General features: G+C 38.1%; 2 protein-coding genes across 10 annotated transcripts in view; one reads left to right on the top strand and one right to left on the bottom strand.

Moving 5' to 3' along the window:
• NCOA2 (nuclear receptor coactivator 2) overlaps positions 1 to 25,054 on the bottom strand; it is a 290,814-nt gene that overhangs the window by 216,654 nt on the left and 49,106 nt on the right. The gene's annotated exons all lie outside the window — the stretch shown is intronic.
• The window catches only part of LOC125924254 (basic proline-rich protein-like), a 63,758-nt gene continuing 48,619 nt past the window's right edge, over positions 9,916 to 25,054 (top strand). The window contains exons 1-2 of the mRNA XM_049632692.1: positions 9,916 to 9,946; positions 13,227 to 13,372. Coding sequence (XP_049488649.1) covers positions 9,916 to 9,946; positions 13,227 to 13,372 — 177 coding nt within the window. The remainder of the gene's footprint in view (positions 9,947 to 13,226; positions 13,373 to 25,054) is intronic.

The following is a 25,054-nucleotide window of genomic DNA, read 5'->3' as shown; positions in this document are numbered from 1 at the left end:
CCTCTATAACAATTTACTGCTTTGTTATTTTCCCTTACTATTATTGCTGTTACCATTTACTTAACCATTTCTTCCCTGTTTAACGGTACTGTTCCACTGTTCACAGAAACTGCAAGATGGAAATCTTTGTACATAAATCTTCATCTGGATATACGACTACTTCCTTGAAACAGAATATTAGGAGTGACATTCCTAGGTCAAAAGACTGGACCGATTCATCGTAAGGCTCCTGATCTCCAAAGCCAAAGTGATTTTCAGAAAGTATCAATTTACACCACAAACCAGCATTTCATGAAAATGTTCTTTAATCACAGCCTAATTAACAACGGGGAGACTCATTCATTCATTCATTTTACTAATCTGAAGGGTAGAAAATGGCCTCTTACTACAGCTTTCACTTGCATTTTTTTAAGAATGACCTATTCTTCATAGACACTAATGAAACTTAGCTTTCTCCAAGAATCTCTGACGTGGGGGGCCTATTAACTTGGTCTAGCATTCTGGTCTTTCTGGCCAAAGCTCAGTTACCTCTACCTCCTCACCTCCTAAGTAGAGGCCATTGCCACCAACATTCTAAGCAGCAGACTGATCTCCCTGAGATATGCCTACCCTTCTAGTGACAGAGTCACTCCAGCAAACCAGCCTGTACTACTCTTTACCTCCTCATAAATAGCAAGACAAACCAAAAACACTGGGTTAAAGTTTAACAGATTTCCACAGAAACTCCAACAGTTCTTAATACCATTTTTCTCAATGTTTTCTTGGTACCTATGATATAGTTCAAGGTAGTACTATTTTCAAAGCTGTGCAGTACTTGTAACACAAACTGCAGAATCTGTGTACACATATGCATATAAAGTACACACATTCTTACCTTTATTGTTACCATCCGACACACATCAGTCCAGGTATATATATAGGCATAAAGTACACATGCTCTTACCCTCACTCTTTAAGTTTCCTCACAAACATGTGCATGGATACAGGTATTTCACTGTTACTAGTTCAAAATAGTGACAGCAATAAAACTAATCGAAATAAGATCATGGAAAACTAATCCTTCTGTTCTTCTCACACACACACACACACACACACACACACACACACAGCACACGAGCACAGTGCTATAATCCCTACAATTATACAGAAAACTTTAAGTAACTTGAAGGGCATGTCTTTGGAAAACTGATCTGTAATATGGAAGGTTCACACAAGGAAAACTGATAGGTAACTTACATATGCTTTTTTTTTTTTTAACTTAATGTAACTAACATATGCTGAACCCGGAAAACTGTTGGTCATATCCTCAGGGATCCAATGCTAAAGATTTTAAGCCCCAAAGCTAGTGAAGTGCCCTTGTCCTTTATGCAGATTCACTTCTAGACACATTGGTAGCTCTAAACTATTTCCCCAACCATCATGATCTTCCAGATGCATAAAAGGTACAATAGGAGAGGTGGTAAGGAACTTAACCTTCAGTGGTTTTAAAACTTTACATGTATTGGTGGTAGCCCATAAACTCAACACTGACTTACAAAAGGCAGAAATGGTTTTAAAAAAATAAAAGGCCTCAGCTACCTTACTGAGGTTCTAATAAATAACTTATGTACTGGGTTTCTCTAGAGACTGCACTCTGGATAGGACAATCAGTAACTCAGTCCTGTACCATAGCTCTTTACCAGCAACTAACCCACTTCACTGCCTTTGCTTAAGTTTTCCTTGCCCAATCTCAAAATTTTCCATTTCAATTATAAGATTATATAAATTCTTGAGTTTGCCCACAGAGGGTAATACATTCTGCTTTATGTCCTCTCTTTCCTTACAACACAAGCACACATGACCAGTCTTCGAATCAACAACAATCTTGCCATCCATTTGTTTACACTTTGAATGGTATAAGGAATATACCTGAAATAAGTATGTCTGGTAAAAGAATACTGCAGTATGTCTCCTCTCCTCATAAATGCATACCTATATTTATCCTGAAACTCTTACAAAATCCATAATCGCTACAATCCATTCAAATAGACACCTCAAAGCTTTCTAAGTACCAAACTGCCTTAACTGATTATATTTCAAAGATAAATATTTTAAACAATTCTTCAACCCATTCTCTATAATGGTAATAACAACAAAATCACGGATCAATCACACTGATAAAGTTAATGCAGTTAAAAGCCAACCAGTTAAACAAAGCAGCAGTATAATATGACTGGGTTCATGATCAACCAAAACACCCCAGCTAAAACAAACCTACTAAACTGTGGAAAGAAACCTACCTGGATTTCCAAAGTCATGTTTATCTTATTGGAGGAGGCATTCATACACTAGATAATATGATTAAACACTAATGTATTCAAAGAGTTTAAAAAACGGAATGAAGATAGATAGACAGATAGATAGGTAGATAGATAGATAGATAGGGTTTTAAAGCTGCATTACCTACCAAGTGCTTCCAATAATCCTCAGTCCTCTGGGAGACTGCATTTTAATGAACCAATGACATGCATCCATCCCAGAGGCTCAACCCACATTTCCTGATTTCTATGACAAAGATTGTCATTAACCTACCAAGATCACTAGGAATGCAGTACCAGTGTGGCCACACTTAAATAAACCTTTCATCTACTTGAGCAAAACAAAAACACTATGAAACTGGTGTGGCGAGTTATACGACTCAGCACTATTATACATTAGTTTCAGATGAGACCGCCTGACTAATCAGCGTACCTGAGACTCAGACAGGAAAGCCAAACACGTGGAACTTGCACGAACTTGGAAAAACAAGAACTGATCAAGTCAAGCAATTTTTAGCAGGATAACTTACTGTAAGTTCGTGAAAGCTATATAATGAATAAAATTTACTAATAAAGTCCTACAGATTATATGCAATTGCTGTATTTTGAAGCAAAAAAGACCTTGAGTTTTCAGTGATAAAGGTCTTTACTGAGTTCTTCTACAACTTGTAAATTTGTGAATAAAGATCTTTACCATCTTAAATTCCTTTGAAAATTTCCTCAAAATTCTAAATGAAACAAGTAGTTTCTAGAATATTGTACTTGTCCTTATTGTAGGAAAAACTTCATTAATATCAGTGGTTAAACAAGCAGTCAAGGCTCACTTATAAAGACATGGGTTAGGAAAAAACAAAGCAAAACCTCAGCAGTATCCAAGACTATGCACACAACTGTTAATCTCTCTATGTGAATAAGTACCTACATTTATGTTAAGTATTTTTTCACTGTAAAACATAACTTTCAGTTTGCATCTCTATTACATGAAACTAGACACCCTATTAAATAGATTTAATTCAAATTAAATTAAAAAGGGAAAAACTAATAAGGCTGACAATACCAACATATGATAAGCAACTAGAACCCCCATACATTGCTGATCAGAGTGTAAACTTGTACAAACACTTAAAAAACTGATTGGCAGCACCTACTAAAGGTCACCATATATTATTCCCAAGGTTAAGCAACTTCAATCTTGGGTATGTTTCTAAGAGAAGTCAATGTAAAACATGCATTAAACTGAAAACATGTGTAAGAATATATATAGCAGCTCTATTTATAATAGCCCCAAAATGGAATTGACCCAGATTTCCAGCAGTAAGAAGAACACATAAACTTTGATATATTCACATAATGGAATACTAGGCAGCAATGAAAAAGAAGAAAGCGACACTCTACGCTACAACATGGATGAATCTCACAGATGCAATGCTAGGTTAAAAAAAAAAAAAAAAAAACGCCCGATACCAAAGAGTATATTTATATGATTCAATTTTTATGAAGTTCAAGAACAGGCAAAACTAATCAAGAGGGGATAGAGATACGTCTATGTGGATCAAGACAAGAACAGTAGTTACCTTTGAGGGGACACTAATGAGAGGGGGCACACAAGAGAGCCTACCAAGGTACTGGAAACATTCTATATGTTGATCTGGGTAGTATTTACGAAGGTATTTTTATACATATATTTACACATATATAAAGATTCATCTGAGTCCTATTCCGTCTTACCACTTACTGGCTTCCTGACCTTCAAAAGTTTTAACCTGTCTGAATGTAACTTTTTTCCTCTCAAGGATAGGGAGAATGCCTTTGATATAGGGTCAATGTTAAGATTATAAAACACCGAAAAAATAGTAATTGTTATCTCATTACTTGTTTACAGCAAACGGGGAACACAGTGAAAGGATTTATGAATGCCAGTGGTGAAAAGCACGAGCTGACATTTACGGGGGAAAAAAATCAGACATAATAAATTAAGATCTGTACTAATCTGGGTGCCATAGTGTATAAAAGCAAAAAGTGGAATACAACAAAAATTCATCTGCAGGCACAAGAAAAAAGTTATATTTATGTAATTTTAAAGATTATGAATGTGGGGGTGCCTGGGTGGCTCAGTCAAACATCCAGCTCTTGCTTTCCACTCAGGTCATGATCTCGTGGTTTGTGGGTTCAACCCCCATGTCAGGTTCTCGGAAGACAGCGCAGAGCCTGCTTGGGATTGATTCTCTCCCGCTTTCTCTCTCTCCACCCCCTGCTTCGTTCTCAAAAATAAATAAACTTAAAAAAAAAAAGATTATGAATGTGTATAATAACACCTAGGAAAGATTTCTAGTTGATAAAATAAAAGCAATTCTAACCTCTAAGGGTTGGTTATCTTCAGTCATCTGAAAAAGGGAGTTATGCAAAGCAAATAGGTAAGAAATTAATACAGTAATTTTTTTTCTCTCTTAAGTAAAAACTTTCAATTGGTGAATTTATTGTAAAGCCTCCCCTACTCTCATTTACTTAAGAGGAGTCAGCACAGAAAAAAGTTCTAACACTAAGGAGAGAATTATTTCATTCCAAATTGCTCATTAGAATATAGCCTTTAGTTGTAAAAAGCAAACTCCACATTTAAATTACAACTTCGGCAAAAGTACCACAACTTTAACGTAACATCTCCTGGATTTTTCTTTTACAAAAATGGTTCAAAGTAAGTTATTATCACGTATAAACTTTTCTGCATATAGAAACGATAGCATAAAGGTTTTAAACAACCCAAAACAGAATCTAACATTTACTAACCAATGTAATGCCACAATGCTACAGTCAAAAGCTTAAAATAACCCAACACAATAGAGTAGAGCCCAGAAGTGACCGCAGTCATTTAAATCTTGGAATTTTTATGACAGTTCCTATTGGTCTTTGAATTTATTCTAACTCAAATTTCTCCCTTGCTAAAACAGCAAATTCTACTAAAAGTCTTAAACTAATGTTAAAAATTTCTTAACTGTATAAATTGTATACAGATATTTATTTTCCTTTTCACAATTCTCTTCAGTTCACTATGAAAATGTGTAGGTGAAAGTGAGATATTCCTACCTTAAGCTAAAACGTCTAAAACTATTGCTATGTGTTAATTTGTGTCAACTTTTAAAAAGCAGAACACTTTGGTGTTATTTTTATATCTACATTCCCTACCCCCTCCCCCCCCCCCCCCCCCCGCATTAAACTGCATACCACCAGAGAAACCAAAGTAAAAATCAGACTTTATCCAAATTCATTTTAAGCTAGGCTTTAATTTTCATTTAAGCTTTATCTTTAAATGCTTACATTTAAATTTTCTAGAGCAAAATCTCATTCAATGAGGCAGCAATCAAATATATTGTTAACAAAATCATTACGATGTTATAGTCCCAGCAAAGGCAGTAGGAAAAAATGCATTTTCACACAGATACAAATTACAGTTTTAAACAATAAGTCATGACTTACATCATGACATGAATAGAGATGCTTGAAAGGTTAGAAGACAAAGTCCCCTCAAGGTCAACAGGATTTACTTGTTTAATTCATGTTACATGAATTCCTTTATTAAGGTTTCAAAAAAACAATATGAAAAAAGTCACTATGTGATGATGGAAGCCATTTTAAGATTTGTAAGGCAACGATTTTACTAAAAACACAAGTATACAGTAAACAGCAAGTGGAATTTAGAAGGGGCTGGGGGCGAAGCCAACACAATTGCTTGTTGCTAAAACTGGACAAAGTAAATATTCCCTTTTTTTTTTAACCTCTAGGAATTTTTTTTTCAGAAGACTAGTCAACTTTTTCAGTTAAAAAACACAACTACGCTTGTGTTTGAGCAGAGAGTATCTGTGCCAAGTTTAGCCTACTGTGAATTAAAATGGCTAGGTTCGTAAGGTCTAAAACTTACAGGTTTAAAACTGTGCTCAATAATGAAAAGAAGACCACGTACACTTGAATGTGCTCCACAATATATTACAGTATGATTCTAAATCTATTTCAAGAATGCTGGTCTGACTAAAACTTTTTCCCAACTTATTCCTCATTCGAGATATTAAAATGAGTTTTTCTGTTGAAGTGAAGAGAAAATTCTGCCAAAATCCCCTTTGACTATTTTAGTCATAAGTTTTATTGTTGTTGCTGGTGTTTAGGGAGGGGGTGAAGAAAATAATACTATATATATTATATTAAGGTATATAAGATAGACTGCAATTCGAATAGATTTTAACAGCAAATTTTGATGCTCACAACAATTTTTTTTTTTTAAAGTAACTCAAAAGTGACCAAGCTTGTTTTGCTGCTAATCTTTAAAGATCAAACTCCAGGAGTCCATAGTTCAGAGAAACTCACGCTTTACAAAAGCTGAATGTGGTTGCTTAATACAGAGAAGAGTAAAAAGCACTGAAATCATCATGTTAGAGATGGGGAATAAATTATTTTATAGTTACTATCTCAAGTCATCTGAGCAGACCTGAAAGGTAAACATTCTCTTGATTTAACAAAGAAACAGAAAAAAATGGAGTTTAAATAATCTGCCTCCAGTCTCACTGCTAGTGGCAAAGCAAAGATTTGAAGCTATGATTTCATACTCCAAATTCCATTTTCCACCTTTATCCGATCCAATATTTGGTTACAGAATTTGTCAAAGAGCTGGCAGGACCGGTCTTCCCCAACTGCTTGCAGGGCATGTTCAAAGACTGGACTTTTTTTATTAGCTGACTTGAAGAAATTAAGACTCAAATCCAAACTGAACGAAGTCAAGAGTAACCGGAAGCATTCACTACTACGGCGATGCATACCTCGGGGTGCGGGGCTGTAAAATCCGCCCGTGCCTGCATCTGCCCCAGATCCCCTTCAGCTCTGCACTGCTTCTGGCGCAGCAGGCTCTCCTGAACCCTCCTGGGGCAAGCGTGAGGCAGTGAACGCTACTCTGTCCTCAGCACTGGCCTGAGAGGTTAAGCTTCCTGTTCAGTAACAACGGCCATTTCCCTTCTCCAACACCACAGTGAATAATCTCTTCAGTTTCAGCGTCCTTTTCACACGCTGCCGGGCAATGTAAACATCCATGACACCGAGCTTTTGGCCCTTCCTGGCGGAGATCACCCTGGCCGTCCCTGTATCTGTGTCTTAGTGCTCACCTCGGATCCAGATCCATTATCTCTGCCTATTAACATCCTTCTCATCTTTCAAGGTTCTGCTCCTACTTCATCTTCCTTGACCTCACTTCAGAGAACTAGATCTCTGTAGTCTGCGTTTCCACAGAACTTTCTTTATACGGCTTGTCGGATCCTGTCTTGTATTTTAGTTCCATTGGTCCACACATCTTATCTTATTCTGAGCTCAATACTCTCCTTCTTGCTCTTAAAGGCAAGGGGTTCTGACTTGATCTTTCTATTAATCCCAACAACTCGCAGCACAGGACCTTTCCCGAACCCGTTATCATAAATGCCAATAAATGGAATATATCTGGATCCTCTGGCAGAAGCTAATATTCTACCTGGTAGATACGATAAGAAAACAGTTAAAATGAGAAATGTGGATTATCTGCTGACACCCTTAATACATTGATTCTGCTCTTCCTACATAGACCATGGTCATTTTCTCAGCTACTCTGAACATGTTCCACTGCCTCCTGTTTCCATGAGCTCCGCTCACCCTGCTCCCCCCGCCCCATACCTGCCTACCCCTTTCTTCAACTTCCACAGAAGTTTTTTCTGGAATGAATCAACACATTCACACGCATACCACACAATGTTCTCTAGAAAACAGGGCTGAGCCAGTTGCTTGCGACCAGCGTAGAGCCAGCTGCTACTAATAAGTGTGTTTGTTAATTAAAACACCACACGAAAACACCTGAACAGATTTTAGACGACAGCTGAAAGGCTGCTTGTTGTTTCATCGTGGTAAGATACACAAAGCATAAAATTTACTCTCAAACCCCTTTACGTGTACAGTTCAGTAGTATTAAGGGCATTTACATTATTGTACAACCGGCCTCCAGAACCCTTTTTGCCTTGCAAAACTGAAATTCTATACCCATTAAACAATAACTCCTCACTACCCTCCTGCCCCTGGCAATCACCATTCTACTTTCTGTCTCTATGAATTTAACCACTCTAGGTACCTCACATGAATGGATTCCATTAGTATTTGTCTTTCTATGACTGACTTATCTCACTGAGCATACTGTCTTCAAAGTTCATCCATGTTGTCAGAATTTCCTTCCTTTTTAAGGCTGAGTAATATTCCCTTATGTGCGTACACCACATTGTGTTTATTTATTCCTCTGTCAATAGACACAGAGTTGCTTCCACCTTTAGGCTATCATGAATAATGCTGCTGCGAAGCTAGGTATACAGCTTAGGGTTTAAGGTAACTCCAGTTACTCTGGAGGGGCTGCACGGAGAGAGGACAAAGGTACCTCAAGGGCAAAGAAAGTCATCTTACAAAGCAGATAAAACTGAAAGACGGCCAGCGCCCCTTACAATACTGATGGAGATGGGTTTAGATAAAGATGCCAAGGACCAAGAGCTGCTGGCAAGACAAATCAGTGCTTCGTGTTCACATAAACTCAATACTTTTTTTTTTAACATTTATTTTTGAGACAGAAAGAGACAGAGCATGAGCAGGGGAGGGTCAGAGAGAGAGGGAGACACAGAATCCGAAACAGGCTCCAGGCTCTGAGCTGTCAGCCCAGAGCCCGATGCGGGGCTCGAACTCACAGACCGCGAGATCATGACCTGAGCCGAAGTCGGATGCCCAACCGACTGAGCCACCCAGGCGCCCCAACTCAATACTTTTTAATACATGCTATAGACCCGATAGTGACTACTTGAAGAGTAATGTCTGTGTACATGCGTATACACACTGGCCTCCCCTCCACCGAGAAGAATCACTAATCACACTCAAACAAATGAACCCCTGCTATTGCCTGTCCTAGAGCATATTAGAAAAGTTGTCCTTGAGAAAAGCAGCCCCTTTAACATCAGCACTTGTATTCTATGTGGGGCTCATACTTTCCATCAGGAAATAATACTGTCTCTCTCCTCTTCTTCCATATTCCTAGCTCCTCCCATAAACGCCAAGATGGTTCACATTCTTCACCCCTGATTTCCAGGATAAGAGGGTAGAGTTCGGTCCTGATACAGGAAAGTTTCTACTGCGAATGAGGATTTGCGAATGACTGCACACAAAGCCGGATCTGGGTCACTCACAGTCAGAAGCTGTCACACTGCCTGCCTCCCAAACATCTAGAAGAGCAAGATGACAAGAATTCCTGCCAATAAATCCCTCCCAAGATCCCTGTCTGGTCAGCAGAAGCATGGGAGCAAGGGGTCTGACAAAGGAAAGAATTTGGAGTCCACTTTCCAAGAGAGATCTTTCTGGATGAGGCAATGGAAGATACTGATTAAGAGCACAAACTCAGGGGATGGTGGGGAGGGGGACGCACAAACTCTGGAGGTAGTGCTGAGATTCGAACAGTGGCTCTCCACGGACTAGTTGCGGGACCTTGGGCTGCTTACCTAACCTTTGTGTGCCATCTGCAAAACAGAAGTCATAACTATACCCTCCTCGTGGTGTTGCTATCAGGTTTTAAGTAAATGAGTTAATAGCGATGAAGCACTTAGAACAATGCTCGTCCCAAGGTAAGCACTATAGACACAAGTGCCTGTAAAATAAACAGGTAGTTCAAGTTCTGTGAAAACGACTGATCGTGCAAAGGCACAAAATGAAGTCCTGGTACCTCAACCACTTTTTAAGTGTGTCCATTCCTCAGCACACACATGTATAACCGCAAATTAAATTATTCATAGCTAAAGTCAGTAAGACTGTACTGCAGTGATGCCCCGAAAAATGTGCTTAACTGATTTGTTAATTACGAATGCATATTCTTTTAACAAAGAAAACAGATTACTCGTGGATGTCTCTATTTAGTACTTAAAATATTACTTGCTAGCTTCATACTTGTTTACATTTTTCTAATTAGTCAATTCCAGCTTCTGGCAAAACAGAGTACAGGATAAAAGCTACATGACTTTTCCCTACAATGGCAACTATATACAGAAAGGACAAAAGAGAGACCTTAGGCCAAATTTCCTAACACTCAAATGCTTTCCATTTAATAATACGTGTTCAATACTATGTTGTCTCCTCAGTATATTTTGTACAAATGTGACATTTAATTTATACAGAAAATTTTAATTCAGTACAAAATATGTTCTTACCTTAACTAGTATAGATCTCAGTAATATACACCTGGCGTGATATAATATCAATGAAACACTATCACATACAGAAGTAGTTAATTAAACATCCTTTTCTAAGTAATTTGTTTTGATACACTAATGACATTTTTTATTTTTTTATGTTTATTTTTAAGAGAGAGAGTGTGTGTGTGTGTATATGTGTGTGTGTGTGCGCGCATGTGTGTGTGTGCGCGCATGTGTGTGTGTGTGTGTGTGTGAGTGGGGGAGGGGCAGAAACAGAGGGAGATAGAATCCAAAGCAGGCTCCAGGCTCTGAACTGTCAGCACAGAGCCTGATACGGGGCTTAAACCCACAAACCCCAATGATCTGAGCCAAAGTCGGATGCTTAGCCAATTGCGCCACCCAGGCGCCCTGCTAAACTAATGACATTTAAATTAAGTACCTTGTAGTTTTAAGATTCAAGTATCTGAATTAAAAAAAAAAAAAATTGACCACATTAATGCAGTCAACTTTGGGATCTTTGGGATCTAATGTAATAGAAAGCAAAACAAAACAAAAAAACCTCAAATAGTCCCTTAGGGCCCACAGAAAAACCAAACCTTTTTATTAGAGTATATTTTATTATTGTTATTATTTACTATTATTATCTTTTGTAAGTTCTGAAGATCTAATTTTCAGAAAATTCAAAACAGTTCTATAAATTACCCCCCTTAAAGTGTAAAACTTACAAATACTGCTTTATGTTCTTCCTAATGTTTATACCATTTCAAGTAAAATTTCACGCTAAGACATTCTTAGTTTGATACTGCATTATCGTTACTGTGAAGGAAACCTAAATAAGTTAGCTTTTTCCCTCTGATTCTACATCTACGAATACGTTTTTTATTTGATCATCTTCATACTACTCAAACACGATTGCCAGATTCTATACGCTCAACTACTGCCAATCTTATAATTCTGGATCGTGTTACATACTGCAGGTGTGCCAAAACACACTTCATATAATATTAATACATAATATTCCATTCTATTTGTTTTTAAAGAAAAAGATTTCTCTCCAGCCTACAACTTACCTACTTTCCTCCCTTTGCAGTCACTTACACATACACACACCCTAGTTAAAAATCTCTTCTGGAATATTGTTTAGCTAAGCAGGAAAATTTATGTAAGGTAGGTTCCAAATATGCTTTTTAACACATACAACACAAGTAAGTAATGCCACTGGATAAAGCAAATGAAGGTACTATTTCAGAAGTAACAGCCTATAAGCCATTAACCATTAACTTATATTCTATTTCACTACCGGCACTAAGCAGAAAAGATAAATATTTAATATCCTCCCATGGTCAATAAATTTGAATTATTTCAACAGTCACTGCAAATACATTAGCGAATGCCTCTAGTTATAACCCCATAGGTTAGTAAACAATTTTCAAGGGACAAAATCACTAGCAGAACTGAAGTTTATTCAATGCCTCCGATTAAATATTCCTTTAAAATTTGTTTTTATAAATAAAGTCAGTGCAAAATTTCTACTTTTGCCCCTTTTGGTCCCTACGTTTCATTCTGCCATATGTAACAGCCTTCCTAGGATGTCAAAAATATCTAAAAGAATGGATGAATATTTTCATACCATGACTATCTCAAAGACGATCCCTAAACCCAAGTAATCAGTAATGATTTACACTGGCACATTAATATAGGCAACCAACGCAAAATTAGGAGGACCAAAGATCCCTATCTTCTCTTTCATTAAGAACGTGAATCTTATTTGAAGCTTTCATCATAATTCAGGGTTAAGAAGGGGTGCCTGGCTGACTCAATCACTATAGCATTTGACTCTTGATCTCAGATCTCAAGGTTCTGAGTTTGAGCCCCAGCCTGTGAGTAAAGTTCACTAAATCACTAAATCAATAAATCAATCAGGGTTAAGGAAAGTGGAAGATATTCAACTTGAGTTCTACCACACAAAATAATATTCCTAGAAAAAATGTTTTTTCAAAACCCATTTTTGGCTGGAACCTGGGACACTCTCGGATGAACAGTATCACAAACGGTTATTACATTGCCTCACACCAGCAACAAAAGGCCTATTAATCTATATATTCTATTTGTATGGCACTAGAGCATGTTTATAGTTCTGTAAAATCTTACCGGCCCTTGTAAAAACATTCCGATAAGAAAACTCAGAGTCCCCACCAGGGATTTCAGGAACCCACCTCCTGTCCACTTTGCAGCAGTGGGACAGAGGACAGACATGCCTCCCCTCTGCTGGGGAATAAGAGAATACTGTGCCTCCCCCTGAGTGGTGGGGGCAATCTTGGGGAAGCAGGAAATGTTATGGGAAAGATAATGGGTGGGGAAAGGTGGGGAAGGTTTAAGAGGGTCTGAAGACCAAGACAGGAAATTTGAGGGCAGGTGCTAAGCTGGAGACAAGACTGCCATGGGTAAAGAACAGTGAGTGCCAGCAGAACTAACCAGTGGACAATTTCCAGCCCCGGGCCAGCCTGCTGCCTCTCTTTCAACTCACCTCACCTGCTACCTTTGCCCAGAATTTCACTCTTTCTGTGGCCAGCTACAAAACAGAACACAGACTCTCTTATGTCTCCATTAACAACAAACCGTTCAGATCTCCGAGGATTTTTCTGCTGCTAACAACAACAACAGAGTGTTAAATGGGCCCTCTTATGCATTGATTAACTGTAACTCTTTTTTGGAGAAAATGAGACTCCATTCCAGGAACTGGGACAAACCGTGGAGTGGAGGAAAGATGACGGCTTTTCTCTGGACCAGAGAAGAAATAAAAGTGGGGCTGAGGGCAGCGCAGGTTCCAACAGTGGTGGGAAGAAGATTTTCAAAATTGTAGTAAGTCTTGGGGCACCTGGGTGGCTCAGTCGGTTAAGCCTGGGATTCGGATCAGGTCGCCATCTCGTGGTTTGTGGGTTCGAGTCCCATGTCAGGCTCTGTGCTGACAGCTCGGAGCCTGGAGCCTGCTTCGGATTCTGTGTCTCCCTCTCTCTCTGCCCCTTCCCCGCTGATGCTCTCTCTCTCTCTCTCTCAAAAATGAATAAACACTAAAAAAATTTTTTTAGTTGTAGTAAGTCTCACAAAACAAGTCAATGCTGTAAATCAGATCTGCCTTTTCTTTTTTTTTTTTTTTTTTTTTTTTTGAGAGCGTGAGCAGGGGAGGGGCACAGAGGATCCAAAGCAGGGTCTGTGCTGACAGCAGCAAGCCGGACAGGGGGTTCAAACCCATGAACCATGAGATCATGACCTGAGCCGAAGCCTGACGCTCAACCAACTGAGCCACCCAGGTGCCCCTCAAGACCTGCTTTTTGACAAAACTTCAACCGTTCAAAAGACACAATACAGTTCTAAATAGTATAAAAAATAAACACTTAACTGTCTCAAGAAGACAGTTCATTTATTTAATGTAAAATGTGTCTCAAGTGGAGTTCCTGTTAACATAGTCTTTTCAACTGCTGATGCCAAAGCTTCAGTTTTGTAGTAAATTACAGTGGCCAAGATAATCTACGAGTAATTTACCGGCCAAGTTCTTTAATCACACCTGGAAACATTTAAGGCTGTCATGCCATGTATGCTAATGGTTAGGAAGCAGGGCCTGTAGATTAACCACATCTGAAAAGTTAAATTATCATTTCATACAACTCCAAAGGATCACAAATAATGCAATATGGTTACTCCCCAGGGGTAAAAAGGCAATGTGTGACATATGGGAATAGAGGGATAAATGATCACTCCAAAGACCTTCACAGACAGTTTTTTCAAAGAATTTGTAAACGTGCCATGCATGGTTTATAAATTTTTTCTCTGCTCAGAAGTTGTCTTCATATTTAGAAATGTAATCTTTCGGCCAGATAAAATTTCAAAGCATTTTTAAAGAAGTATACTTAGTGTAATTTTTTCCCCAGAGGATTAATAGCACATGCACACAACCACTGCCCCAACACATACTGTCTTCTCTCTTTCCAGAAAGAGAGGGAAACACTACAAAACCCAGCAAGCACAAAAACAATTAGCAGCAGTTCGATAGCAACTAAACCTTGACTTCTAGAAATACATATAATGCTTGGAGCCATTCCAAATAACTTGTAAAATCCTATTAAAGTGAAGAATCACTCATAATTTAGATCTGTTTTAGCTGTAAACTCCTAAATGTAACACAAGCATTTAATCCCTCTCACAAATAATCTATGATTTAAATGCCAACTTATTTTGCCTAGTATTTTCTGCTACTGCTCTCCAAATCACAGACTTTTTTTTATTGTTTTTCCTATTCACCAGGATTTGAAGGAGCCCTATTCCAAGACTCTCAAAATGTTTTAAGTAACTGAGGCAAAAGATCTGCCTAAGTGTCAAAAGAGCCAGCAACTAGTAACTTCAAGGTCACGGGCCAGAGAGCGGAAGTGAAGCTGAGGCAACGAGGCCGTTAGAACGAGGGCTCCACGTCCACCATCTTCTCCCCACACCACACCGCGGCTCCGGCCTTCCCCCATACTCCTGTCCAATACAAGGAACTGCAGTGCTTGCTATTTTCTTGTGAAATGACATTTTTTTTAGGTTTTTTTTAATGTTTATTTTATTTTTGAGAGAGATAGAGCACAAGCGGGGGAAGGGCAGAGTGAGAGGGAGACACAGAATCTAAAGAAGGCTCTAGACTCCCAGCTGTCAGCACAGAGCCCGATGCGGGGCTCAAACCCACGAACTGGGAGATCACAACATGAGTCGAAGTCGGACGCTTAACCAACTGAGCCACCCAGGCGTCCCTCATGAAATGACATTTCTAAGGGAGTTACTCTCACCATGAAGAGTTAGAATCTGTGGTATTTGATGTATATGTATATGTATATGTATATGTATATGTATATGTATACACACACACACACCACTCTAGTCAAGAAATAATCAACTTATCTGTGTTCATAAACAGAACTTATATGGTTTCTTGTGACACTGTGAAATGTACAGAGATCTATGGATGAAATCCTAACAGTAAGTGTTCAATAATAAAACGTTTAATCAGGAATAGAACATTTTCACATGTATCTCCTTCAAAACTGCAGACTCTGCTTCTCTGGCCCTCACTCTGGCACCCCACTGCACCTGCCATTCTGACCTGTACAATGACTTTTTAATAACTGTTTACAGCCACTGGGTGTAAACATCAAAGTGCTTGCTAAACATTAATTACTTCTTCTCTTAACATCCCTATTTACAGAGATAAGCAAACTAACTCCTGGTAACATCCCTATTTACAGAGATCAGTAAACTAAGACTCAGATTAAAGCCTGTGCCTGTACTGAGCACAATATTTTTATACTGCTAAAGCTTAAAATTCCAATTATTGGTGAAATGACTATCAATCTGAAAGTGAGCTATCTGCCTTTTTCCTTTAACAAGCTAAACACCGTCATAACAAATTATTTTATTTTACAAAATAAGGAACTTTATCCTATGTCTATATCCAAATGGCCCACTGGACTAGAAGTTCCAAGTGGGCAGCCAGCCTCTGGAACTGCATTATTCAACACTGCACCACTGGTTTCTGGCCTATTATCTAGATCATGGTAAGAACTCCGAAAACGGGCGTCTGGCTGGCTCAGTTGGAGGAGAATGTGACTCTTGATCTCAGGATTGTGAGCTCGAGCCCCATGCTGGGTATAGAGATTACCTAAATACGTAAACTTTTTAAGAAACTCCGGAAAACACTGGTGGGAGGCAGGCAGGCAGGCAGGCAGGGAGGGAGGGAGACGTGGAAGCTATAGAACAAAGACTGGGTTGGCTCGTCCATCTCTATACTCAAGCTGCTAGGCTCCACAGAAACCTTAATTTCATAAATGGTAACAAATTAATGCTTAATGCAATTCCTACGTATATGTGTTCACTGCATTCCCAAACATTCCCAAATTTTTTCTCATGATGGAATTTCAGAAGTTTAATTTGTCGACAAGCTTCATGAGAGGTTGGTCAGGATTTTTCAAGTACAAAAGCCTAATTTTAATATTTGCCAACACCATCCATGTAAAATATACTGGCAGATTCATATTAAATTGGCCTAAAATGGTTTTCTTTCATGTCAATAAAATGTAATCTCTTATTTTTAATCATCTTCATTCTATAGATTAAAGGGCAAAAATAGTGAGATTTACCTCTTATATTTACAGTCCATACTGAATTCACATACATTAACTTTTACATTAAACTTTAAAATATCACGACTTACTGAAATTCTTAATTTAAAAGAAATACCCACCCCCCCCCAACACACGCCCAAAAAAGAGAGACAACACAAGATACAACCTCCTAGGCCTGCTGTAGCAGAAATCAACATCTCTGTTGTGATGCCTCTAGACTCACTTCAAGCAGAAGTTTTATAAAAAGCTGAAACACCAGTTCCCCGGGAGCAGGACTGGTGCACCCACAGCTACATCTCTAGAAAGGCTAAGTTTATGGCGTTTCTACAGTACTCATTCACATTACAGTAAATGTCTTAGGAAGAGAGGGTAAGAAGTTTCTCTGAATTTTTTTCCATCAATATTTCCTGACAACAAATGGCTGAGGCAACAAAAAAAGGAGAAGCTGAATAAGAAACACTTCCTACCCACTGGGAGTTTATAATCTAGCATGAGATATTAAGGAAAGATACAAATGGCTCTAACATAAGGTGAGATCAGTGCCCTAGAAAGAACAAAGAAATGTTCTGCAGGTTCCTAAAGGTAGTAAAGAATACAAGAGATTACCCTTAACATGCATCCTTTCAACAGGCAGGGGTGAGGGAAAGGGTACTCCTTGCAGAGGAAACAGGTGGACAAAAACTCAAGAAAGCAAAAGAGAGATGAAACACTCACGATGCAATACAAGCATGAGTAAGGCAGGAAGAGAGAGACAAACCAAGATACAAGTGGGCATTATTACTGAAGACCTAGAAAGGCGGTCGTACCTATTTGAGAAGGTTGTGGGAGAACTAAGTAATCCGCGTGAGCTAGCAGGTGGTCTGATTGTAGTGCTTTAGCAAGTTTAATCTTATTTCAGTATGAAGATCAAGTGACTCAGCCAAAAAGGCAAGGAGGTGCTACAACAGTCCAGGAACGAAGTACTGAGGGTCTGAATACACGCGGTGATGGGGGGATTGGGGGATGTATACGATGTCACGTATACATATGGAGACATTGTGAAGTTAGGCTGCATATAACTTGGCAGGCGAGGACGTGTAGAAAGTCAAGACAGGAGAGTCAACAGCTGATGTTCTGTGCCTGGGACAGTGGCAGCACCAATTAACAGAAAACAGGAAATCTGGAGGGAGAACTGGTTTGGGTGGAGGAAAGTAAGGAGTTTCACTTTGGTTGGGCTACCCTGAAGGTGTAGCACACAGAATTGTCAAGCAAGCAGCTAGAGCTTAGAAGAAAGGTTAGGTTGGGGTTATACATTTGGGAGCTATCCAAATAAAGGTGATGGCAGAAGCTTGGACAGGATAAGATCACTGATAAAAAAGAATATACTGGCACAGAAGAGAGGAAAAATGTGTGAAAATGCCTACCTGTGGGGATGGGGCAAAATGGGAAGAAAAATGAGCAATGGATGGGCAGTATTGGGCAGAGACAAAACTAAAGTCATGCTCAGTTCAGTTCAGCAAAAGTTAATTGGGGGCCTGTTATATGTGAGCATCACTACCTTATGGTAAAATGATGAATAAATAGTAAAGTTCCTTCTTTAAAAATGTGATGTCAAGGAAATAAGCAAAAAAAAACCCCAAAAAACAAAACAAAACAAAAAAACCCAAAAGACTGTTGCAAAAAGAACTTAGGAGGACATAATTATAGCTACAGACACAGTAGAGAATCAATACTCAGAAGAATACTGGGGACAATTTTACGTCAATATTTGAAAAAATACAGAATGGAAAGTATTCTAGAAAGATACACATTATCAAAAATTTGTCTCAAGAAGCTAGTGAGAACCAGGAAAAATAGTTACCCGAGAGCCCCTAACAGACAACATAAGCAAACTGTATGAGCACACTGCTAGATACAAACTGGAGGGGGCTGGGGGAACTATTAGGAAACTAAGTATAGGAGGGGACTTCCTTGACCTGCTCAAGGGCTTCGAGAGGCCCTCTGCACACTCTGGGTGGTCTCCAGCCATGAAAACTCTGCTCCCCAAGCTTTCACATGAAAAGTGACTGCATGTACAGTCAGGTCGGCATTCCATCAAATCCTGAATTGTCTGAATTCAGGAACTAATACAGACCTTCATGTCATTTTCCAAAAGGAAAAAAAAACCCATAATTCTAGATATCTCCAATTTTTAAAAATATTCTATGATGTATGTTTCATCTGTGAATCTAATTTTCATGCATTTTTTCCCATTATAGCTTATCTTGTAGTACTAATTTCCACAAGTTTACTCCCAAATATAGAAGAGAGCTCTTTAATTTATCCTAAAACTGATTCTTCTAAGACTCCTAGAGGCACTTTTACCCCACCCTCAATTCCAGCGTGATGGACTCTGAAGAATTTATCCAAGATCATATTTCAATAACCTCAGTTACATCCTCCTCTTCAGTATTAATAGCTCCAAGAAACGAGTAAAACGAGTATTTGCAGTTTACTGCCTTGTGTCCAGATAGTTCATTATTTTTATTTAACAGAAGAACATACAGCGTTTCTTCTGTGTGTGTTGAGAACACAGTTTTGTTCTATGGCAAAATAACATGCTGTTCTCACACTCTTCCAAAGAATGCCCAGCCTAATAGTGACCTCTGCTCAATATCTACAGAGAACCATCGACAACAGCTATTGATTTTTTTACCCTGATTATAACTACATTCAGGATTCCTCAGTTAATATATGTAATTCATATGATTTTTCCTAAGCAAACCACTGAGAAGTATCCCACACTCGTTCACTCAGTTTTTTGCTCTCTTGTTACCTACTGTTAGGTTTTTTCCTGGGGCCTTCACGGCCCTTCCTGGGATATTCACTGCCCAAAAAAGTTAAAATTTGACTACATATACCCTCCTTCGTGTCATTTACAAAAATATGGAATGAGATTCGTCCTGGCACAAACTCCTCGGGGACCCATGCACACACACAAAAACACACCTGTGCCTCTAGAGAAATGACCTTCACAACCAATGCTTACTTCCTGTTTCTAAGCCAACGTGACTCCATGATAACATTTCTCCTCCATCCTATAGTAACACAAAAGTTTTTATTCCTTTTGTATTAGAACTTATAAAGTTTACATAAATTACCTTCACAGTTTCTCTCTCACCAACATACTCCAATAATCCCCTACAATAACTCCAGTTTGCCAAGTAAGCAGGCTTTTCTTTTGTGAAACCAGACTCAATAATTTTTTGTTTCAAACACCTGAACATTAAAATACAGCAAGACTAGGGGCACCTATCTGTTCAGTCAGTAGAACATGCAACTCTTGATCACAGAGTTATAAATTTGAGCTCCACTTTGGGTGTGCAGATTACTTAAAATCTTTAGGGGCACCTGGGTGGCTCCGTTGGTTAAACATCTGACTCTTGATTTCGGCTCAGATCATAAACTCATGGTGGTGAGATCGAGCCCCGAGTCTGGCTCCTTACTGAGCCCGGAGCCTGCTTAGGATTCTCTCTCGCTCTCTGCCCCTCTCCCCCATACATGCTCCCTCTCTCGTTCTCTCTCTCAAAAAAGAAAAAAAAAATAAATATACCCCTATTTTTTCATCCCTAAGTATACAATTTACACATGAATATCAACAGTTCCAAGGATTACTAATGAATCTTTCTTTACCTGGGCTTCTGACTTGAGGAGGGTTCATTTGGATTCATTTTTAATCTTAACAAGTAACTCTTTGATTTGATTTTGGCCCACTTGACTTCTAATTTACATCTTGCATGTTACACTTTCTTAATTGGGCAATGTTTGATTTTTTTTTTCAAGAAAGCTATCTTCTATAATTATAGTTTCTTTTAATTTTTCAAAAGGTCATGAAGAATTTCTCCCCATGCATGTGATCCAATTAATCTCACACTTCATACTTTTTCCAGGATACTCAAAACAGTGTTTTAAAATAAACATTAATATTCAATTATGTTTTTATATCTTTTAAATTAACTTAATAAAATGTTTATTAAGCATCTACTATAGTCCAGGCAAAATACTTAGTGTTTATAAGTGGTATCTCTCTTAATCATGAGGTAAGTACTATTACTCTCCTTTTCATTTTTTTTAAATGTTTATTTTGACAGAGAGTGAGAGCGAGGGGGGGTGGAGAGGGAGGGGCAGAGAGAGAGGGAAACAGAATCCCGACCATGCTCCACACCATAAATGCAGAGCCCAATGAAGAGCTTGAACTCACAAACCATGAGATCAGGACTTGAGCCAAAACCAAGAGTTGGACACTTAACTGAGCCACCCAGGTGCCCCTCTTCTTTTTAAATAAGGAAGTTGAAACTCAGAGTGCTGAAAAAGGTTGCCCAATGTCCCAAAGTTTATTATGTGACAGGAGTCAAAATTGTAACCCAAGATTTCTGACTCTGAACATTAGTCCCGTCCCATCATGCACACTGACAAAAAAAACTAAATGAGACAATCCTTGTACCCAAGAAGGTCACTGGCACGCAACAAAAGAATCCAACACAACTTGTGAGTTCTTATCAATTTTCTTAATGCCATTTTGTATTAGAAAACTTTCTGGGGGCGCCTGTGTTGCTCAGTCGGTTAAGCATCCAACTTCGGCTCAGGTCATGATCTCACGGTTTATGGGTTTGTGCCCCACATTGGGCTCTGTGCTGACAGCTCGGGAGTCTGGAGCCTGCCTCTGATTCTGTGTCTCCCTCTCTCTCTGCCCCTCCCTAGCTCATGCTCTGTCTCTGTCTCTCAAAAATAAATAAATGTAAAAAAAAAAATTTATTTTAAAGGAAAAAAAAAACTTTCTGACTACCCCTGAAATCATTGTTGCACTATATGCTAACTAACTTGGATGTAAACTTAGAAAGACAGAAAGAGAGAGAGAGAGAGAGAGAGAGAGAGAGAGAGAGAGGAAGGAAGGAAGGAAGGAAGGAAGGAAGGAAGGAAGGAAGGAAACTTTCTGAAATTATTTTGGAGTTTCTTCCACTCAGATTTACTAAATTAAATTTTGTGCAGTTAAACATTTACTAACCTCCTATTACCCTGAATGTACTATGAACTGTGGTAAGTGCTCATAGGGGAAGATAGAGGGCAGTTAAGAAATACATTTTACATCATGAGCCAACACACACAATAAGTGAAACCAAAGTTGCATGAAAAAGTATTTTCTGTTATTACATGTGATATACTATCATGTATGTTTTTCTTAATGCTAGTCATGACCCACTAAATTAATTTTACAACCCACTTACAGGTCATATGCCACAACTTTCAACACACGGTCCTGTATGATACGCTGACCAGAAGAAATCTCCACTTTTGCTTCTGACTCAATCTGCTTATCCTTTTTAAATGAAGCTTTTATGGAAATAACACCCATTAGGGCTAATTTTGCTCCTATGCTTAGCAGTATCATAACAGATCATTCAAACCACCCTACATTTTAATACATCTCATATTTAATGGTACACTACTTTTGAGAGAGCCTCAAATTTTTCCTAATTTGAAAATGTTAGATTAGACCCAAACTATTGACACAAACTAGCATTTTACTTTGAAAATATTTTTTTAAAAATTCACTGCAGCAATCTTGCTTAAAGTAATTTCACAGTGAGTCTATTACCATTAAAGAAAACATATTTAAGAAAACCAACCAACTTGGGCATTTAAAAGAACCGAAATCATCCTTAAACACTGAATTTAGATAAGCCAACTTTTTCTTTTAAAAATTTTTTTTCAGTCTGGTAAATGTTTTTTTTAGCAAATAGATGGAAGAGAGGTTAGAAATGAAAATGATCATACACACATTTCAAAAATGAAAAACGCTAAAGGATTAAAGAAAATTCAGTAATCTGACCAAAGTCATAAATGTCCCAAGTGGTAGAACTTGGACTAGAACCTAGCAGCTTGTCTGTGGTGACTTGTATGTAGTACGACTATGATGCACTTCGTCCACACCTAACCAAATCACTACCACCAAACCAGTCTTGATCTCTCCCTTATTTAAAATTCTAGGGTTTAAAGAAAACTTCTCAGGTAATCATGTTCTGACCTACACAAGCGAAGCACACTTGATTATGTAACGGTATGCACTGTCCTCTGATTCCCGTGCTTACCTTTTAACTCCTCAGTAAGGTCTTTACATGTCTTATAAATAAACTGACCCTTATAAACTGTTAAGCATGGGAAATATAATTTAGCCATAGAACTACTTGAAAGTCAGTTTCATATTTAATCTCCTTAATTGCACACGATGCCTGCCAAGACCTTAGTCCTGGATTCCATCATGTTGCTGTAACCATCAAAAGAAAACCCACTTCTTCTCTACAAAAAGGAACTGCTCCCTTTATTTGCACAATCTACCGTCTCCCAAGGGTATGACAAAGGTTTCAGCTGTAATTTTAAACCCACTGCAAAGCATCATAAATAATATGAAAACATAAATCGTTTTCATCTTACATTGTCAGGGCATTGTTGTTTATAAAAAATGATTTAAAAAGTTATTTTTAAAAGTCATCACTATATGCCCATGTTATATTTTCAAATACTAAATGATAAATCTGATTGAATTTTACAACTCTTTATTTTCATATATTGTTGATTTGGTTTCAGTTTAAGTAATCTAAAAGACTAGAAAAAACAAAATTCATATTCAACTACAAAACCCTTAGAAGCCTTCTCACACAGATGTTCCCAAAGGTAGTTCTAGCTGGAAATCCAGAGATGACCCATGCATTCCTTTCCTTTGAAGGCAGTAACAATCATATTCTCCAAAATCAGCACAGAGTAACTGCACTCTACTACATATCAATCTGAAATATATTAAAAAGTATGACGTAGTCCTAATCTAACAATTCAGAGACCAAGGACACTGTCTTTGATGAAAAAGTAACAATATGTCTCTAAACTTCAATTACAGAATCTCTTGACAATGGTATTTACCAGAAAAATACGGAAATCTTTTAGGTAATATTAAGAGTTCAACATTAATAAAAATTAAAACAAGCATCTACTTAATGCTAAGGGATTCTACGAAAAATGTCTGCCCACTAGTAGCAATCTTAAAAAATAAGAGAACTTTATTTAAGCAAGAATGGAAAAAGACATTTATTCTTCATGTAGCACAGATTTTGGGGGAAAAAAAGTTGTTGGCTTATTATTCTCAGAGATTTGAACAGTCCCAATATAATGAATTTATTTATGGAAAAAATTAAGCCGATCAAAGCCTACTGTAATTAAAGGTGTTTTGGCACAGATGTTGGCCCTCGAACGTTTGCTTTGTCAGCTGTCTAATCCACATTGACATTGCAGTAATTAGCACACTGTCTATAATATTTTAAATGCAAATTCAACAAAATTAAGCTATTATATATTGGGAAATGAATACTGATCAAGCTATCAAATATACTTCTATCTCTGTTACTATAAGATGTCAACCATATGTGTGGCACATGGCCAGATCAGCCATGCTCACTATGAAAAACATGCAAGAATATTCAAAACCAGAAGAAAGACTGTGCTGACCTAAGCTAATAAAATCACACAAACATCCACCTAAAGGGGAACAGATCCTGACGCTTGAACAAAGGAATCAAAGTTAAGAGTCTTCACGGCTGCCTATCTCACAAACACTCTCTGAGACAGATATTCATCTCTTCATTTATTTGTCTTGACATTTACTGAGTCTCTACTTTGTGTTAGACACTATTCTAGGTCCTGGGAACAAAGGCGCGAATAAAATGAAGGAGAAAATTACCCTCATGAAACTTACATTCAATAAGGGATGCAAACAGGTTTCCTGTCACATACAAACTCCAAAATACTGCCTGAAATCATAGGCTGAGAAAGCTTCTAAGGCTATGTCCAAAATTCATCAAAAAAAAAGCCATGATTTATTAGCAATATATGTTATGGATACAATAAACAGTGAAAAAACAGAATGGGAACTTAAATCTGTCATCCCCATTCTAAGGAATTTTTTTTTCCTATTTCTGTCCTACTTACATATCACATAAAGGGTAATCTAATAACATGAAATTTTTCAAAGTGTGATGACCTGTTTTGTGAATCTGAATGAGACTGAATGGTTTTCTCCACTTTGGCAGAAGCAGAGGAATGTTATATTCAAATGAAACTATTTTACACAAGAGCGAAGGATCTTCACACTTCTCAATAATAGTCTTCACCTGCCTTTTCAGAATTTCAAAAAAGACTATGAAGGAGATTATTTTATAGCCCTTGTCTCTGTTTTTAAAAGTTTCTTTTTTTTTTTTGTCCTCCCAATAAATGTCCCCACAGCACAAACAGAAACATTAAGAAGCTAATCATTCTTACAGCAACACAGGGACAGGATAACTGTCCTAGCAGCTGTACTCCCAGGAAACTGTGAATTACAGAAAAT

The sequence above is a fragment of the Panthera uncia genome, chromosome F2 (assembly GCF_023721935.1).
Source record: "Panthera uncia isolate 11264 chromosome F2, Puncia_PCG_1.0, whole genome shotgun sequence".
NCBI lineage: Eukaryota > Metazoa > Chordata > Mammalia > Carnivora > Felidae > Panthera > Panthera uncia.
The sequence above is the reverse complement of the archived record's forward strand: the minus strand, read 5'-3'. Positions and strand labels throughout refer to the sequence as shown.